This window comes from Cetorhinus maximus, chromosome 17, assembly GCF_964194155.1.
Source record: "Cetorhinus maximus chromosome 17, sCetMax3.hap1.1, whole genome shotgun sequence".
Taxonomy (NCBI): Eukaryota; Metazoa; Chordata; class Chondrichthyes; order Lamniformes; family Cetorhinidae; genus Cetorhinus; species Cetorhinus maximus.
In genome coordinates, this window is record NC_135895.1 from 22,567,324 (window position 1) to 22,587,408 (window position 20,085).

General features: G+C 43.9%; 1 protein-coding gene across 1 annotated transcript in view; it reads right to left on the reverse strand.

Annotated features, from left to right (window-relative positions):
• The window catches only part of LOC144692241 (dihydropyrimidine dehydrogenase [NADP(+)]-like), an 812,799-nt gene that overhangs the window by 184,126 nt on the left and 608,588 nt on the right, over positions 1-20,085 (reverse strand). The window contains exons 15-16 of the mRNA XM_078560835.1: positions 5,085-5,153; positions 2,065-2,148 (exon numbers count right to left, since the gene is read on the reverse strand). Of these exons, the coding sequence (XP_078416961.1) occupies positions 2,065-2,148; positions 5,085-5,153 (153 nt within the window). The remainder of the gene's footprint in view (positions 1-2,064; positions 2,149-5,084; positions 5,154-20,085) is intronic.

A 20,085-nucleotide genomic window follows, 5' to 3' on the forward strand; every position in this document is an offset into this window, starting at 1 on the left:
AGGCCTGAAAATGACCTGCTTTGTGACCACTGGGGAGTTGGCAAGCACACTAGCTACCCGAGCCCCTCTTGCAGGCAAAATCTACCAGCAAGTGTCTTGGAGACAGTTTCAGCAATGGAGTTATGAGAGCTTATTTCAGGCAGAAATAGTGATGCCAGAATAGTCCATAGATGAAGGACTAAGATAGAAACCATTAAAGACAGCTGTCCTTTAGATTTTCCAGTGACATTTGAAGAGCAGGGAAAAAGTTGAACTGTCAAGATTCACACTGCAAGAGGACTCAGCATGCAGCTGAAGGAAGCTGATAAATACACAATGGGATTATCAGGGAAAAAGGCATGGGGACTGGATGTGATTAGAGGAAACAAAAACAGAATTACCTGGAAAAACTCAGCAGGTCTGGCAGCATCGGCGGAGAAGAAAAGAGTTGACGTTTCAAGTCCTCATGACCCTTCAACAGAACTGAGTAATATTAGGAGAGGGGTGAAATATAAGCTGGTTTAAGGTGGGGGGGGGGGGGTGGGGGTGGGGGGAGAGAAGTTGGGAGTGGGGGGGAGATGGTTGTAGGGACAAGCAAGCAGTGATAGGAGCAGATAATCAAAAGATGTCACAGACAAAGGAACAAAGCGGTGTTGAAGGTGGTGATATTATCTAAATGAATGTGCTAATTAAGAATGGATGGCAGGACACTCAAGGTACAGCTCTAGTGGGGGTGGGGTGGAAAGACTAACAGAGCATTAAAGGTATAGATTTAAAAATAATGGAAATAGGTGGGAAAAGAAAAATCTATATAAATTTTTGGGAAAAACAAAAGGGAGGGGGAAGAAATGGAAAGGGGGTGGGGATGGAGGAGGGAGTTTGAACTCCCTTGCTTGTTCCTACAACCACCCCCTCCCCCAACTTCTCTCCCCCCACCCCCCCCCCCCACCTTAAACCAGCTTATATTTCACCCCTCTCCTAATTTCACTCAGTTCTGTTGAAGGGTCATGAGGACTCGAAACGTCAACTCTTTTCTTCTCCGCCGATGCTGCCAGACCTGCTGAGTTTTTCCAGGTAATTCTGTTTTTGTTTTGGATTTCCAGCATCCGCAGTTTTTTGTTTTTATCTTTGCGATTAGAGGAGGTAATTGACAGGAATAACTAGTTCCTGCCTCCAGATAATATAAGGAATAGATTACTGCTGGCAGTTATCATTCATCTAAATATATTCAAATAAGATCCAAAAGTTTGATAAAAGGGCATAATAATTGCTATTTTATTTTAATTATGCTTAATATTTGTTCCTAAATTTAAAACTAGGGATAAAAATAGTTCCTAGTGTAGCACATGGCAAAACTAAATATTACACCTTCATTAATCTTAACTAGTGTTTTTCTCAAGCATTCCAGTAAATCATATGCTGAACATTGCAAATGCATCTAAAATGTCTGTTCACGTGTATTTTGTTTTGCGTTTTAAGCACTGTCAACCAACCAACCATAAAATAAATAAAAGGAAAGCAGAGAAATGCTATATCTAGTCTTACTCCTTATAAAAATATTGTTTTTAAGAAAATAATAAATGTTTCAAAAGAATAACTAGGCCTCAAAATGAGCTAAAGTGCCAGGATGTGGCAACCTGGAGCATCCGCTGGTGACTTCGCCAAACTCATGCAGTCAAGAGGCAGTCCCTTCTTTCAATGCCAATAGCAGGCATCTGTGCCATTCTGCATGCCAGCCATAGGCATCAGGCTATAAAGCCTGGTGAAGGTGGCATGCTGGGTTGAGGGGCATTGTGATGGCTCTCCTCTCTCCAGCAATGGATCCACATTGAATTGTGTTATTTTTTTATTTTAATGAACTGCAGGGCTTCCTCTCTCCTCTATTGATGGCCACGTAAGGAACAGATGGAGGCTTTTCTCCCCCAACAGGCCGCTCCAGGTATTGTAGCACAGGGCTTGGGCCTCCCAGATCCCGACCCGGATTTAACTCCCATCTGAGAACTCATGCTGAGATTATGGTGGAAGCACGGCAATACAGCAGTCTATGGTTTTGATGGAATGCAAAAGGGATTAAAGCTGACGTACCTGTCCGCAGGCCAGACCCATTCCTCTTTCTCCCATGCCATGTGGGCAGGACAAGTTTAATTCCAAGGCGTCCGCACCAGAATCCTACCAAGGATGAAGAATTTGAGTACACTGCAAAGTCACAAATGCAAGGCGCCAAACTGTTTCTCTGAACAGAGCAGCTTGTGCCAACATATGATAGAAGTAATTAGATCTTTTCTACAGAATGAAAGATAGAGCAGCTGGCCTGATACACTTCGATTTGATGGGAAGTTTGAATAAAGAGCAAATTTTGTATTCTATTTCCGAGTTTTGTAATTTTGACTGCACATCTTTGCTAAAAGCATGTGTTCACGGTCAAAAAGCATGTGGTTTATTGGATTACTGAATTTTAAAAAATCAAGCGAGAATCAGTTAAGGAAAATATTGTCGAATTACAATACAAATACAATGATCCCAAAATGAATTCAACTCACTGGTAATAGATTTTTTTCCTTTGTAAAGAAAAATGATGTCATTTAACTTAAATGCTGGCACAGTAAAAAATAATGTACTAATTTTTGATGGCCCCAGGTCCCCCATTCTCCTCGGTGCCTCGGAAGATGCACTGGGGGGGCCTTCCTTGGAAGTTTCCACGCAAGGACTGCCCGGGAAGGCAATTACCCTGCGTCTGGATCCCTCAGAAACTCCAATTTCAAGTCAGAGACTTCGAATGGTTCCGACTTACTTAGTGGATTAGTTACCCAGGAAAAGTTAGAAGGATTAAAACTAGTTCTAACTCCTGGGTAACAATACTACTGACCCTCCTGACACCACCACCTCCACCACCCCCCCTCCCTCCTGATCCCACTGGGTCTCTTGAGGGGCAGCCTCCCAGCGGCAGGGGCTCCCCTCCTTAATGATTCCCTGGCAGCTTGGGTGTAGATTTATTATTTTTCTCAAACTGATAGCTATTAGAGATGTGAAAAATCATAAGCGTTTTACGCCTTACAGAAAGCAAAGGAACAAGCTGCATGATAAAGTCATTCATCATAGTCAGCATTTAGACAGTAAAGCTCACGTTAAGCCAGAATTTAGCTACAGCTTTCACGGTCAATTGGGCCAAACAGGTTTAAAATGGATCTGGAGCTTACGATCACAAAACCAATTACTAATAATGTTTAATTTAATTTCCCTTCAGTAAGCCCTTTTAAATCTGAGATTTTGTACTACAGTTTGCAAGGTTCACAGAGAAAATGGCTAGCAATTTTAAGGATCATTATTATGAGAATACGCAGTCAATAGCTGTAACTAGAGGGAGCTGATATTCGAGGTTTTCGAAACACTCGCCTCTGTTATACCAGTAGTGGGCAGTTCGAGGCAGGTTGGATTCAGATTTGAAATTTTTAACTTACAACTTGACCCAACCAGGCGTTAAAATTGCACCCCACATTTCAGATGCATCACATGCTAACCCAAGGATTTGTACATCCATGAGAAATGTGGTAGCAAGAAACAAAATATAGGAAATCAGTCATTTACTATTTCATGTTACTGTGATCAGATGCACACCACAGGAGAACAATAAAATTCATTTTATTTTAATTCTACCTTCATTAAAAAGGAAAATTAATGGCTGTATTCCCTTACCCTCTCCCATCATATAAACTCTTTTACCCATATGCACAGCCATGCCCTTGACCTGGCCATCTCACCCAGTCTCTCCGTTCCCATCATCTCAATCACAGACAAGAGCATCTCTGATGACTTCCTCGTATACGCTGCCACCCACATTTCCCTTCCAACCTCACTTGATTCTGTAACCACCTCTGAAAAATGTTCTACCTCAAGTTAGGTGCAAGCTGCAGCGACTCAAGAAGGCAGCTCACCGCCACCTTCTCAAGGGCAATTAGGGACGGACAATAAATGCTGAACCTAGCCAGTGATGCCCACATCCCGCAAAATGAATTAAAAAAAATAATGGGGCTTTGAAAATCCTTTCTAACCTTTAGCCCTCCATCACCACAAAATTTCTGCAGGTACCTGCCTGCTCAATAACATCTCATCTCCACTTTTATTGACCTTGTCCTCAGTAAAATCCTTAATCACTTCCAGCTTGGTACATTCTCGATCTTCACCTCCTTTTGTCCAAGGGAAGCAGATGTGAACATTAATTGCACACAACCAACTTAGCTCTTTCTTATGTCGCTTGCTTCCCAGAAGTCTAAAATAATCAAACTTTTAGAGTCCAGTGCTGAAGCTTCATTGAATGTATTTCTTGCACCTCTCATGTGACTGGTGATACATTACTGCTTGGCACACTGACTGTAGTGCAGTAGTGAGTGGTGTGACATTCTGACTATACATGCAAACCTACACATGACAGCATAGTTCCTAAATCATATCGGAATATCACTCATCACCAGGTCTGGAATACATCCGGTCACATTTGGTAGTTTTGCATAAGGGCTGGCATATTCTCAAAATGATGATCCTTAAAATTGGAGTACCATTATCTGTCAGAAAGTTGCAGAAATTAAGTGCAGTCTTAAAAAATATTGGAAATAAAAAGTCGGCATATATTAAAACTTGAAATTTTCTAAAAGGCCTGCCAGTGCTTTTTAGGGAGTGGAACTTACTGTCCTTTACCTGTCTGGTGTGTACATGACTGCAGTCCCATGCCAAGGTGGTTAACTCTTTTGACTGCCCTCTGAAGTGGCCCAGAAAGCCATTCAGTTGTATCAGGCAAAGAATAGCACCTGGACTGCACGTGTTTCAAGAAATAGGTCCACCACCATTTGTAGGCAACTAGGAATGGGTAGTGCCAGCCTTTCCCATTTCTTTAGATGTCCTTCCCACCTTGTCTAACAACAGCAGTTGCTTAAACTAAAACTCATCTAATTTTGATGGATCGATATAAAATAAAATTGGAAATAGTGCAAAATGTTCAAAGTTTATGTATAATTAATGCACTCTACCCCAAAAAATGCAATGTGAAGCTCAGTAAAACTGTTCAAATTGATTCTGTAGTGAAATAGAAAGTGTATAAATAAAATACCTACCTCTGCCATTTTTGCAAGTTCTGTCCAATCATTCTTGTTGTAAGTGCACATGAGGCTGGCAATAATAATCTAAAAAAATAAATTTGATTGAACATCTGTTACAGAAGTGTTTACAAATAATATCGGAGAAAAAGTTACTTTACACCAACAAATGTATTCTGTAGCTTGTAAACCAGCTTTTTGGGGTGTTTTTATTGAATAACTGAATATTTCAACCTCACAGTCCCCCCAACGCGATAGGCCGAATGGCCTAATTTCTGCTCCTATGTCTTATGGTCTTATGGTCTAATCCCGAACAGCCCTCTTCTACCTCCTTCCCACAACAAGATTGCCCTGGTCAACTCATTATTTTAGCCTATTTCTGTTCCATTGAACTTATTTATTCTTATCCCGACTCCATTTTTTTTTTCCCTTTGTACAGTCTTTTCCTATTTTCATCCGTGATTCTTCCAATGCCCCAAGTGACTTTAACAGCTTCCAGTTTCCTGGCCCTAATCATTTCCTCTTCACTATGGACGTCCAATCTCCATCTCCCACCAGGACAGGCTCAGAGCTCACCGCTTCTTCCTTGAACATGGTCCCAACCAGACCCGATCCACGCTCCACAGCCTGGCTGAGCCTGTTCTCATTCTAAACAATTTCTGGTTCAACTCCACTCACTTCCTCAAAATAAAAGTTGTTACGATGGGTACAGACATGGTGCAGACACGATGGGCCGAATGGCCTCCTTCTACATCGTAACAATTCTGTAATTCTGCACCCACATGGGTCCTAGCCATGCCTGCCTTTTTGTAGAATACGTGGAACTATCATTATTCCAGTCCTACATGGGACTTCCATCATTTTTTTTCTGCTACATTGATGATTGTATCAGTGCCACCTCCTGCTCTCACCATGAATTGGAAAATTTCATTGAAATTGCTTCTACTTTCCACACTTCTCTTCCTTCACCTGGTCCATCTCTGACTTTTCCTTTCTCGACTTCCTGTATCCAATTATGGAGAGAAGGTATCAGCTAGTATTCACTACAAACCCACAGGCTCCCACAGCTACCTTAACTACATCTCCTCACATACTGCTTCCTGTAAGGATTCCATTCCATTCTCCCAATTTCTCTGTCTGTATCACAGCTGATCTGATGATGCAACCATCCACATCAATGCGGCTACAACACTGGCATCTACCCGGCAATATGGAAAATTGCCCAGGTATGTCCTGTACACAAAAAGCAGGACAAATTCAACCTGGCTAATTACCGCCCCATCTGTCTACTCTCCATCATCAGTAAAGTAATGGAAGGGGTTATCAACAGTGCTATCAAGCGGCACTTGCTTAGCAATAACCTGTTCACTGACGCCCAGTTTGGGTACCGCCAGGGCCACTCAGCTCCTGACCTCATTACAGCCTTGGTTCAAACATGGACAAAATTGCTGAACTCCCGAGGTGAGTTGAGAGTGACTGCCCTTGATATCAAGGCAGCATTTGACAGAGTGTGGCATCAAGGAGCCCTAGCAATACTGGAGGCAATAGAAATCAGGGAGAAAACTGTCCGCTGGTTGGAGTCATACTTAGCACAAAGGAAGATGGTTGTAGTTGTTGGAGGTCAGTCATCTCAGCTCCAGGACATCACTGCAGGAGTTCCTCACGACAGTGTCCTCAGTCCAACCATCTTTAGCTGCTTCATCAGTTACCTTTCTTCCATCATAAGGTCAGAACTGGGGATGTTCGCTGATGATCGCACAACGTTCAGCACCATTCGTGACTCCTCAGGTACTGAAGCAGTCCATGTCCAAATGCAGCAAGACCTGGGCAATATCTAAGCTTGGGCTGACAAATGGCAAATAATATTCGCAGCACACAAGTGTCAGGCAATGACACCTCCAAGAAGAGAGAAGCCAATCATGGCCCCTTGATGTTCACCGGCATCACCATCACTGAATCCCCCACTATCAACATCCTGGGGGTTACCATTGACCAGAAACTTCTAACTGGACTAGCCATATCAATACTGGGCTGAATTTGTTAGGGGGAGAGATGGATGGCGGGCACACACAGGCGCGCTTCCGATTGGTACCCCCCGATTGGGGGCGCGGCGCCATTTTGCGTGGGTGGGCCAATTAAGGTCCGCCCAGCGTGACGTCCGTACAGAAGCGCTATGCGCTTCCTGGTGGGTGGGAGGGGAGGGAATCCCAAAATTGAGAGTGCCTTCTTTCACGCATGCGCACAAAAGAGCGCACTCATCTCCCTGAGGCTAAGTGCAGCCTCAGGGAGATCGGCTGTAAATGTCAAAAACCTAAAAATAGAAAAATAAAATTTCCCTAATATGTCCCCTCATGTGACAATGTCACATGCGTTGGGACATGTCCATAATTTTCACAAAAACTTTATTAAAATTTTTAAAAAGCTACGTTAAACCTCATCCCACCCTTGGATGGCCTTTATGTTGGATGGGCAGGTCCTTTAATTAGTTAAATGACTCTGTCAATGGCCTCAATTGGCCATTGACAGGTCGGCGGGTGCGCAGTTGATTTCGCTGCGCCCCCGCCTTCCTGACAATTTAAGTAGGGTGCGATGACATCGGGAGATCCCCCCGACGTCACCGCATGTCATTCTACATGTCGGTGAGCGGGTGCCGCCCCTGCTCACCGACGTGTAAAATCCTGCCCTCTGTGGCTACAAGAGCAGGTCAGAGGCTAGGAATAGTGCAATGAGTAACCCACCTCCTGACTCCCCAGAGCCTATCCACCATCTACACGGCACAAGTCAGGAATGTGATGGAATACTTCCCATTTGCCTGGATGAGTGCAACTCCCACAACACTCAAGATGCTTGACATCATCCAGGACAAAGCAGCCTGCTAGATTGGCACCACATCCACAAACATTCACTCCCTCCACCACCAACACACAGGAGCAGCAGTGTGTACCATCTACAAGATGCACTGCAGGAATTCACCAAGTCTTCTTCGGCAGCACCTTCCAAACCCACGGCCACTACCATCTAGAAGGACAAGGGCAGTGGATAGATGGGAAAACCACCACCCAGAAGTTCCCCTCCAAGTCACTCACCATCATGACCTGGAAATATATCGCCGTTCCTTCAATATCGTTGGGTCAATATCCTGGAATTCCTTCTCTAACAGCACTGTGGGTGTACCTACACCACATGGACTGCAGCGGTTCAAGAAGGCAGCTCACCACCACCTTCTCAAGGGCAACTAGGGATGGGCAATAAATGCTAGCCCAGCCAGCGAAGCCCACATCCCATGAATGAATTTTTAAAAAGCACATAACCAATTAAAGCCTGAATATAGCATTTATTTTAGTGCTGAAGTTATCTCCAAAGTCTCATTTGATATAATCAACTTGCTATTAAGAATGTCAATCATAGTTTGTATCTATTATTTACTGTGGTGTGAGAATAAAATGTTCTTTTAATTAATTAATTTTTTATTCATTCAAAGGATGGAAGCATTGCTGGCAAGTGCAGCATTTGTTGTTCATCCCTAATTGCCCTGAGAAAGTGGTCATGAGCTGCCTTCTTGAACCGCTGCAGTCCAAATGGCGTAGGTACACCCACAGTGCTGTTAGGGGGAGTGTTCCAGGATTTTGATCCGGCGACAGTGAAGGAATGGCGATACAGTTCCAAGTCAAGGTGGTGTGTGGCTTTGGAGGGGAACTTGCAGGTGGCCATGTGTTTGCTTCCCTTGTCCTTCTAGGTGGTAGAGGTCGTGGGTTTGGAAGATGCTGTTGAAGGAGCCTTGGTGGGTTGCTGCAGTGCACCCACACTGCTATCAATGTGTGTCAATGGCGGAGGGATTGAAAGTTTTAGATGGCGGATGGGCTGCCAATCAATTGGGCTGCTTTGTCCTGGGTGGTATTGAGCTGCGGGAGTGTCTCTGGAGCCAGACTCATCCAGGCAAGCGGGGTACATTCCATCACACTCCACTTGTAGATGATGGGCAGGCTTTGGGGATTTAGGTGAGTTAATCACCTCAGGAGTTCCAGCCTTTAACCTTCTTTTGTTTTTATGTGGCTGGTCCAGAAAAGTACCTGGTCAATGGTAATCTGCAGAATGTTGAAGCTGGGGGATTCAGAGGTGGTAACTGTCGTATAAGGGTCTGGTTTTTACTGGATTAATGTGGGACTGACTACAGTACCATACACGCAGGCATGTAAGAAGGCACATGACCAAGCTCTAGGTTCATTGTGGTGTTGAGCAGAGACATGTTAAGGCCTAGACATGGAGATAGCTCCTGGCCTATACCTTTGCTGCATATATGTATATAGTTACAAGTAGTCAATAGAGGCTTGCTGTTAACATACACAGAAGACTACGAAGACTTCCTTAACAGACACATTCTTTAACCAACACCATTACAACAGCAATGAGGTTAAATGTCCAGGGGAGATGGTTAAATTCTCTCTTGTTGGAAATGGTCATTGCCTCGCACTTGTGTAGTGCGATTGGTACATGACACATCAGCCTAAGCCTGAATGTTGTCTAGATCTTGCTGTATGCGGGCATGGACTGCTTCAATAACTGAGGAGTTGCGACTGGTACTGAAGAATGTGTAATCATTAGCGAAAATCCCCACTTCTCACCTTGCGTTGGAGGAAAGGTGTTAGGTATGATTCCAACCAATGGAGAGTTTTCCCTATGATTCTCATTCTCAAAGTTCAGCTTTGCCAGTGGATATCACACTCAGTCAAACGCTGCAATGGAGGTGATAATGTCCCAGGCACCTGCTGTACTTTTTCTTCTAGAATAAGGAAAGCTCAGAGGGAGAGTGAAAAAAAATAAGAAAAGCAAAGAGAGATTACGGGAAGAGATTGGCAGTTAACTTAAAAGGGGAATCCAATGTCTTCTATAGCCACATAAAGAGTAAAAGGTTGTTCAAAAAAGGGTATAAAAAGCCCAGCAACTAGAGGCCAGTCAGTTTAATCTTGTGGTGGGAAAACTCTACGGGCAGAATTTTTCGTTGAGCGGGCAGACTCGACCCGCTCAAGCATGAAATAGTGTGCGATGACGTTGGGCAAGCGACCCGACATCATCGCGCACTCACACGATATTTCTGTCGGTGGGTGTGTGCTAAACTCGGAAGCACGCCCGCCGACAATTAAACTCATTAACGGCGCAATTAACAGAGATTTTTCATTGCCCGTCCAACGTTACGGTTGGCGGGCGGGCGAATCAGCCAGGCGGCTTTTGTATTTTTCAGGAAACCTCATCCACTGGCGGGATGAGGTTTCCATGATGAATTAAAATTAAAATAAATTTCTGTGGACAGCATTTTCGGTACCTACATTTTCAGGTTACTGATTATGAAGCTTGCACACTTCTTTTCGGTCTCTGTGACCTTTATTTTAGGTTGCTCAGGTCTTCAGCTCCCTGAGGCAGTTCTCAGCGAGCGCTCGCCCGCACTCACGCTGACTTCAGCGCTCACCCTCCTCCTGCACCCCTCCGCCCCGGAAGCGCTGAGTCTTTCAGCACACGCTTCACGCTGGGTGGCCGTTAATTGGCCAGCCAACGTGAATTGGTGGTCGGGGCTGACCGCGGTCGGTGGTCCATTCCCTGCCCGATCCTGGACCCACCGACCACGCCTGCTCACCAAACTGAGAATTCTGCCTGGTGAAACGATATTCAGGGACAAAGCAACAGCCACTTGGATGAAGGTGGATTCATTAAGGAAAGGGATTTGTTAAGGGCAAATTGTGTTTGATTGAGGTTTTGATGAGGTAACAGAAAAGGTTGACGAGGGTATGCAATTGATGTGGTGTACCTGGACTTCCAAAAGGTGTTTGACAAAGTGCCACATAACAAGCTTGTCAGCAAATCTGAAGTTCATGAAACAAAAGGGTGAGGGGCAGCATGGATACAAAGTTGGCCGAGTGACAGGAAACAGTAGTGGTGAAAGGCTGTTTTTTAGATTGGAGGAAGGTATATAGTGGGGTTCCCCAGGGGTAAATATTAGGACCATTACTTCTCTTATCTATATTAATGACATAGACTTGAGTGCAGAGCACAATTTCAAATCATTGAAAGTGACAAGGCAGGTCAAGAAAGTGGTTAAGCACACAGGATCCTGGGCTTTATAAATAGTGGATTGAGTACAAAAGCAAGTTATAGTGAACTATTATTAAACATTGCTTCAGCCTCAACTGGAGTATTGTGTCCTATTCTGGGCGACATACTTTAGGAAAGATGTGAAGGCACTGAGAGAGTGTCCAAAAAAGGTTTACAAGAATGTTTCCAGGGATGGGAGACTGCAATTATGTGGGTAGATTGGAGAAGCTGGGGCTGCTTTCCTTAGAGAAGGTTGAGAGGGGATTTAAGAGAGGTTGCTCAAAATCGAAAAGGCGTTTAGGCAGAGTAGGTAGAAATGGTTCTCATTGTTGGAAGGGTCAGGAGCCGGAGGACATTGCTTTAAGGTGATTGGCAAAAGCACCAAAGGCAACATGAGAAAAACCTTTTTTTACGCAGCAGGTGGCTAGGAGCTGGATTACACGGTTTGGAAGTGAGGTGGATTCAGGTTCAATTGTGGCTTTCAAAAGAGAATTGGATAATTATCTGAAAAGGAAAAAAAATTGCAGGGCTATGGGGAAAAGTGAGAGGAGTGGAACCAGCTGAGATGCTCTTGTAGAGAGCCGGCACGGTCACAATGAGATGCAGCCTCCTTCTGTGCGGTAAGTATTCCATGGTTCTCTGAACACACAACCTTCTGACTAATTTACTGCCGTTATTTGCTCAGTCCCTAATACAAAAAGACACTGGGTAGCATTGTTATTGCAAATTCACCTTTTGTACATATGCTGTATGCTTTCCAATAGCATTGTGCAGTGATTGAGTTTAATACTCTAAGCAAAACAATCAGATTTGACTTAGTAGCTAGATTATTCTGTTTTGGTGATGTGATTCACTTTACTTGCTCACTCGGTCACTTTCCCTATGCACTGCAAATTAATTATTTCCACTGCCTTTAAATCAATGTTCCAATCCTTCTACTGTGTTCTATGGGCGTCCGTAATTTTTATCTTCCATATTGCAGCATAAGTCACCCTCTAAATAGCTAACCTTACAGTCTTCTAAAGTGATTACTGCCCTTGAGGCTAACCTGCTAAATCTGCCAAGTGAGTACTCAGCATTCTCCTGACTGCAGTAAAGAATACTGGTCACTTTTGACCTTTTTCCAAATTGCAAATCAAAATCTTAAATTAGTTCTGAATACAAGGGCTTGATTTCCTTCCTTAGGGTCACAAGAAGGAAAAATGGCACCAGCTCTGGTTCAAATTGTTCTAATTTAAATCATACAGCGCAGAAGGAGGCCATTCAGCCCATCGGGTGGGATTTTCAGCCCCCCCTGGGATCAGAGGTATGAAGAAACTAAAAATAGCCTTGGCAGCTGACATGCCGGTTTCCTGGTTCCCATCCTGGGCCATTTTCTTGGAGGCAGAATAGAGGGTGTCAGGGTGACCGGCCCACACTAGGCAGGCAGCCAATCAGGCTCAGTAAGAGCTTAATTGAAGCCAATTAAAGGATGTCGACTGGAATTTTCCAGCCAGTTTCCCACACCAGCAGAGTCAGGTTTAGGGCCTGGAGGTGGGCACTTGTCATCAGGCCAGGGGCCAGTATTCCATGCAGACCTAGAAACCCTTTTTTTCCTGCCTGGGTACAGGAGCAGCTGCCATGTAGGGTGTAGAATGTAGAGGGGCCCTTTCCCACTGACTCTCCAACCCTTACACTGGTGGCCTGGCTGCTGAGTCCATTTCTCAGTTAATGATTTTAACAAATTGGAGAGAAGGCACCTCCATGTTGAAGCACCCTCGCTCTTCCATTTCAGCCTGCTTCCCCTCTCAAGCTGGAAGGCTTCTGGTTGGCCCGCTGCCCCTTAATTGGATGGAGAACCCGAATTCAGGCCAATTAAGGGGATGCACCCTTGAAAATCACAATGAGTGACTCTTTCCCCCATGGTTTGAGGTGCGGATTTGGGACCTGGAAACAGTCACAACCTCCGTTCCCCATCCTCGGTGTGAAAATCCAGCCTATCATGCCTCTGCCAGGTCATGATGGAGCTATCCAATTAGTCCCACTTCCTGGTCCTTCCCCATTATCCTGCAAATTTTTCCTTTCCTTGCCAGTGCGTGGCATCTGACTTTATCGCCTGCTAGCTGCCACTTTCTCCTTACATAGTGGAGGCCAAGGAGTTAAATAGGGCCCTGGTCTGAAATTTCTGAGAGTTGGTGCGTTTCCCAATTGTCCTGCCCACACATTATACCTTTAAAAGGCGGGGGAAAGAAAGCATACATCCTTCATCCTTCCAGTATGAAACAATCGTAAACATCAGAGTGTTTGTGCGATAGAAAAACATGCATGCAGGAAATGCGAAAAAAAAATCCAGAAAATAATGGAGTGCATCTGGAAGAGGAAGAGTGTAATATTTCATCTGGGCTCCTTCATCAGACGTCAGTGTTGATTGACCTGCTTCTGGATCTCTTTCTCTTTTCTTATTTCAAAATACAGTTTAATGTGTGCTGAGAATTCCACCTACTGTAATTCTTGAAATAGACAGATTGCCTAATAACAAAACTGCTACAAATATCATTCTACATTCGGTATTATTCAAAATCTTTTGTACAAAGATGTTTTCTTTTAGCTGGGGTGTGCGGTATTAGTGATAGTTTATTTTTGGTTCATTTTGTTAATGGTTACCCAGGGTGGAATTGTCCCAGGTTTGCACTAAGTGCGGTAGCAGGTGGGAAAAATGACGCTTTGTCTGCCGGCCGCAATGGCGGCTTTTCAGGCTGTATCGTCCCAAACCCACCGTCTTAATTAGGCATTCCCGGGATACACACTGTTTCAATGGTGGGCGGGCTCTGATTCGCCTGCCAAGCCATCATCTTGCCGCTTCAGCACATCAGACACCACATTTAAAGTACAGCTGCGCTCAGGGCTTCCAGCCCAGGACTGCAGCAAAGAAGACATGGCCCCAAAAGGCAAGAATACTGCAGCCCTTGAGTGCCTTTTGGACACTGTGGATGCCTGCTGTGATACCCTTTACCCCGCTCTGGCTGCAGAAGGGGCAGCAACATTACCACTCCATCTTGGTAGGGGGTGGCAGTAGTGATCAGTGCCTACGCTGCAAAGAAAAGGTTGGCCATCCAATGCAGATAGAGGATGAATGATCTCATCCGTGCAGCCAGAGTATGGCAACCATCTCAGCACTCTAAACTCACACACTCAGGCCCATCACGCAGTAACTGGCATCTCACTCACTGCCAGCTCCAGGGACATCACCGCCCATTCTCACACACATACCCTCATGTTCATTTGGCCTCATCTCCTCTGGAGACTGCCTCCTCAGCCCTCACCATCTTGAGACCACATGCACAGATCAACATGTGCCCCCCACACACACCCTGGGATACCCTCCTTCCCCAGTACAGCCCTCGTCCTGCAGCCTCTTCCCTTGCCTGAGGCCACTTCACCCCCTTCCCCAAGGGTGGATGATCCAGCATGTGGTTTGGGGGTGGGTGGGGGTTGGTGTGTGTGTTGCGGGGGGTGGGGCTTCAATTCCAGTGGGCTGGCCTGATAATGATACGCAGAAGTATTACAATGAGGTTCCTGATGTCCAATGTTGGAAAACGCGGTCCGCATGCTGTCGTGAAGCTGATCGCACCATAATTGTCCACTCAGGCCAGCGACACGCCTGCGCCAGTGGGCACGGAAAATCCCAGCCCCAGTTACTGGTGAATGTGATAATCCAGAATGAAACCTGACAATGTAAACCTTAGGAGAAATTAGAGGTAGCCCTTGCATCCTTCGCAAACATGACCTCAGCCAAAACTATGCTGCCCCCATGCTAATTCACACCACGTCCCATTCATCCAGCACCTCTGTGCTCATGGACCTACCTGGGTTCCCAGGCTAGCACCTTGATTTTAAAATTCTCATCCTAGTTTTCAAATCCCTCCAAGGCCTCTCCCCTCCCTATCTCTGCAACATCCTCCAGCTCTACGACCCTCCAAAATCCCCCTGCTCCTCCAATTTTGGGCTCGTCACTTCACCATCGGCAGCAATGCCTCCTTTCAGCTGCCTTGGCACTAGGCTTCAGAATTGCCTCCATAAATCCGTCCACCTCTCTATCCTCTTTTAAATCTACTTCTTTGACCAAGTTTTTGTTTCCCTATTTCCTTATGTAGACCGCTGTCAAATTTAGTTTGACAGGATTCCCGTGAAGCCCCTTGGGATATATTGCTTCATTAAAGGCATTATATAAATGCAAGTTTTTTTGCTGTTGTTGTCTTCTTGGAGTTGGGCTGATGTTCCTGGTAGCTGGAGTCAGTTGGCAGGCTCTGGGGAATATCCCTCTGATAGCCAGTGAGCCCACTATTGGCTTGCCAGGCACGGCTGCATTATCCTAGCTAAGAAGACTAACAGGTGTACCAAGTGGCCCATAGAACCCTACCACGGAAGATGCTGAGGAAGAGTTCCTGGCTGGTCAAAAATAACAAAGGGAGCTGTCTAAAAACCCTATGGAAGCCCAGTTTCCCAAATTTGAGGAGGTTCCTGGCGACCAGGAACTGGTTGCTGGTGCCTGGAGCTGGGACCGTGCGTTCCATGCCAATGACTATTTTGTCCCACAGCAGGCATTTAATGCAGCTATCAAAAGATTGTTTGGCTGGGGAGGGAGGGAGAGGGGCAGAAAGGAGAGAGTACTATATTTTCCAGTCCTGGAGACATCCGACACTTGAAAACCTACAGTTGATATTAATACCGCTGATTGTAATCAGCCTTTCTGACTTCTATTAATATTTTTGTATTTATTCTGCCAAATACATTGCCATGAATTTAGCTTAACACTTAACTTTGAGCTTACTAAATATCTTTTCGTTCTTTTCCTTCAATATAAATCATGTCACTATCAGGTCACCAGCACTGTTCTGGTTCAGTCCAAGTGGCAGCAATGATCAAAGCAGCAAATTTGCAATGACTGTTGACTTTAAGGGGAACAACGATGATTCATTTCTCACTGTCTCTGTGAAGGAAGCAGTGTGATGCAAAAAGACCCAGAAAATTCTGTCTTGCTGGAAGAAAATGGTGTGTGTCACTTACGCATAATTTCCTGGAAATTCTGTGCTGCAATAACAGAAATCTCCCCACGTTGGATGCACACTGAATGGCACGTTTCTTTTTAAAGAACATGATAATAAAGGTGCATAACTGCAGTCTCCAAGGGCCCATCCATTTAATCTCCTTGTTCAAACAGGCATGGCAAGGCTGACTGATTCATGCTAAGGGAACCATGATTTTAGTCAAGGAAGCTGACATTAACCTGTAAGATTTCATGGCTCATATCAATAACCTACAGGGGTCATGAGACTGGCTCCTGTGACTGGTCTAGGCCAAAGGGTTGTACTTTGGGGTCTGATTTCAGTTTCAATGCAATCTATTACTCCAGGTCTAGAGAGGAATTTAACAGTGCCACAGGAACATTGCTGGCTAGCAACCTGTACCTCTGAAAATTTATGAAGTAGACATACATCAGTTATTTTCCTCAATATAATTGGATATTGTGGGTCTGTAACAATTGCGGTAATGGAAGTGAACTTGTAACAAGAAAATTCAAAAGGGAGGAGAAGCAAAGCTATGCTGGGGCATTTTCAACCAGGCTCAGGCAATTATTAAATGTGAAAACACTAATCAATCAATCTACAGATTCTACAGCATTAACTATTGGAAGTGACTCATTTGACTTGGGGAAATTATTTTTTCCTACGCTGCAGAGGTTGTAAACTGTGCAAAGAATGACATCTACACAGACAGACTGCACAATTGGTAAAGTTTTCCAATTTGTCGCTGAAATTATTGACAGTTTGTTAAATGTCAAGGTTTATTTCCATGTAGAAAATACGACCACCTACAGTTGCAAGCAGCTCAAGGGGCTGGTGTATTGTTGCAAAGGAAGTTCATAAATATCTGAAGTTCTAAGAACCCTAAAAGCGGAGATAACATATCGGTGATCCAGATTGAAAAGGCAAGCCAAAAAAAGCCTGTAAAACGCTAAAGACTCACATTGAAAAATGCTTGACAAAGCTCAAGAGAGAAGAAATATTGAGTTGGGAAGAATTTACAGTGTCTCATTTCACTATTATCAATGCATTCTTTATTGTATGCATTGCAGAGCACATGTAAAATTGCTACCATCAATTACACTTTTAGCAAATCAGTAAAATTTTAAATCTACAAATGTTTTGTTTTTTTCTCCCCTGTTCTCCACTTGCTTATATTAAACCAAGTCAAACTTTACCATTAGAAGGATGATTTAGCAAATGTATTCTCCTGGTTTGAGCCACAACCATCAGAAGCACGTATTGGAAAAATGCAGGTCGACTGATCAAAAGTTGCAGGGCGTTGGGGTGGGGTGGGGAACAAGGGGGTGGTGTGAGCTCGCCGTGAGCTCTTATATTACCACATTAATCAGGCCGTCACCTTCAGGATCAGAACAAAAGTAAGCCATTGTGATTCTGAAGGAGCAGATTTTCAGTTCTATGGAATCCAGTGAAGCTAACAGCGGCTCCATTAATAGACAATATAAATGAAGTCATTGCAGGGAGCCAACTCTTATCAGTTTTCATTAGTCAACATGGATGTAGTAATTATGGTTTTATTTATGTGCATTGTATCTTTAAGAATAATACTTGGTGGAGAAGCTCACATGATCTGTAGTAACCAATAGGAGAGTGACGCAGGCTACCTCAGCAGTCAGTGTAGAGAAAGCGTTGGAGTTCAAAGCACACGTGTAGTTGCTGCTGAGTATGTTGTAAATAAACTTAATGTTTCCACCTAAGAAATGTCTGCAGATCAACTCCATCACTAATAGCACAACTCGACCACCCTACAACAATAGGGCCGCTTGGCCTCTTTGCCTGCCCACCAACCATTAGTTTGCTCATGGCAAACTCGCACCACCCCGTGTTCCCCACCCCGCCCCCTGCAGCTTTTGATCAATGGGCCTGCAATTTCCCAACACGTACTTCTGATGGTTGTGGCTCAAACCAGGAGAATACAAAGGGCGGGATGAGGTTTCCAAAAGCAAATAAAAATAAAATAAAAACTTTAATTTTTCATTATTTACATGTCCCTGTTCATGTGACAGAGTCGCATGAGGGGACATACTGCATTACATTTTTATTTCTTTTGTATCTCTTCATCTCCCTGAGACAACTCCGTGCCTCACGGAGATTATGGAGCGCTCACTTGCGTGCATGTGTGAAGTTCGCTCTCGGCCCGCTCATCCTCCTCGCCGCCCCCCCAACCACCCCCCTGCCACAGGCAATGCTCAGCCGCTGCCATTCGCGTTTCACGCTGGGCGGGCGTTAATTGGCCCGCCAGTGTGAAATCACGGTCCAGTGCTGATCGCAGGCGGCAATCGGCTTCCCGACCTACCCCACCGAGCAACCCCGCCAAGGGCAAAATTCTGCCCCATGTAACAAATAAATCTATAAATGCTTCAATAGCAACACTGCAGTCTTTTTGCCACAACAGTCTAATATCTCCCTGGACAGCAGCAGGGGCCAAGTTTATTGACCTGTCCGGATTAATGAGAAAATCTTGACCAAAATAGGTTTCGTTTTTTTACATAACTAATGCATGTAGAATGAATGAAGGGACAATACAATATTTCATTGAATAGGAAATTTGTTCCACTTGAACAGAAGAACTTTTATGACTCACTTGTGATGTGGACTGCGCAGTCTAACTGAGCAGGCTGACTCAGTTGGGTATCTCAGTGTATCCTGTCTTTGTTTAATGATATTTGGAGAAAATTTAATAAAAGCTTGTGCCTTATCTGGAAATATTGTGAGGGAGCTAAAATAAAAATGAAAAATGAGCAACTGCAATACTTTTCTTTTGAAGTCATTAAGTTCTTACTAACTAAATTTTTTCAAGTATCAGTTTTAAAACTTTACGTAGTAAAAATTGAATTGCGCACATCATTTTCTTGTAAATATTATTATTTTCATATCCTCACTGTTCTGATTTGTTGTAAAAGTTGCTTAAATTAACACAAACAATTACAAATCACATTGGAGATGTGATAGTCTTTTCATTTAACCCACCATATGAAAACAGTGCAGCAGAATAAACATTGTAGCACAAAATAAAGGACCGAAAACTGAAGACTTGCTTTTATAAAACGTAAAGGGAAGTATACCTTGCTGTTTCTTGTATTAAAAGATAAGAAAATGGTTTTTAAAAATGTCGTTCAGTGCACTTTCATACAGAGGCAGATAAAAAGAACATTGTTAAATGAATTTAAGCTGGTACCATTGTATATTATTTTACTCCACTTTGCCAATATGTCAAATTCAGTTTTTCTTTTGCTGTTTCAGTCAGCCAAAAATATGGGAGACGTAACAGTCCCTTGCATCTGCCTATTCCCAGAATGGGAAGTACTATTAATAAGAGGGTTAACAGTTCCAAATCCTGTCATGTCTCTGAAAGGCATAGGAATTATCTTGTTATCAATTTATTAACAGAAGCATGAAGTAAGTGATGCCATCCACCGACACCAGTAACATAGGTCTCTTTGGGAATTCTCTTCTGTAGAAACTGTCAATCTAGGTGGATATGGACATATTAAGCACTGAGGACAATATACCTTCAGCCCATAAATCTATTCTTTCTGTGCCAATGTAATAAGTAGATTCTGTGAAATGATAAAGACAATCAATGCAGAACGGCTGACAGCCTTGACCTATAAGCCTTCCCATTATATAAGATTTTCCTTTTTATGAATAATTTTGAGAAACATTAATCTTTGACCTTCAATTTTGTCTGGCTTGCATTTAAAAAAGCTTCAAAATCTTTGTGTGCAGCTCCAAAGATAACACAGATCAGGTGGAAGAAATGCACTGGATTACAACAAATTATCACTGTTAAGATTACAGAATGTGAAAAAAAAATCCATTTAACAGAACTTCTATTCTTGCGTAGATGA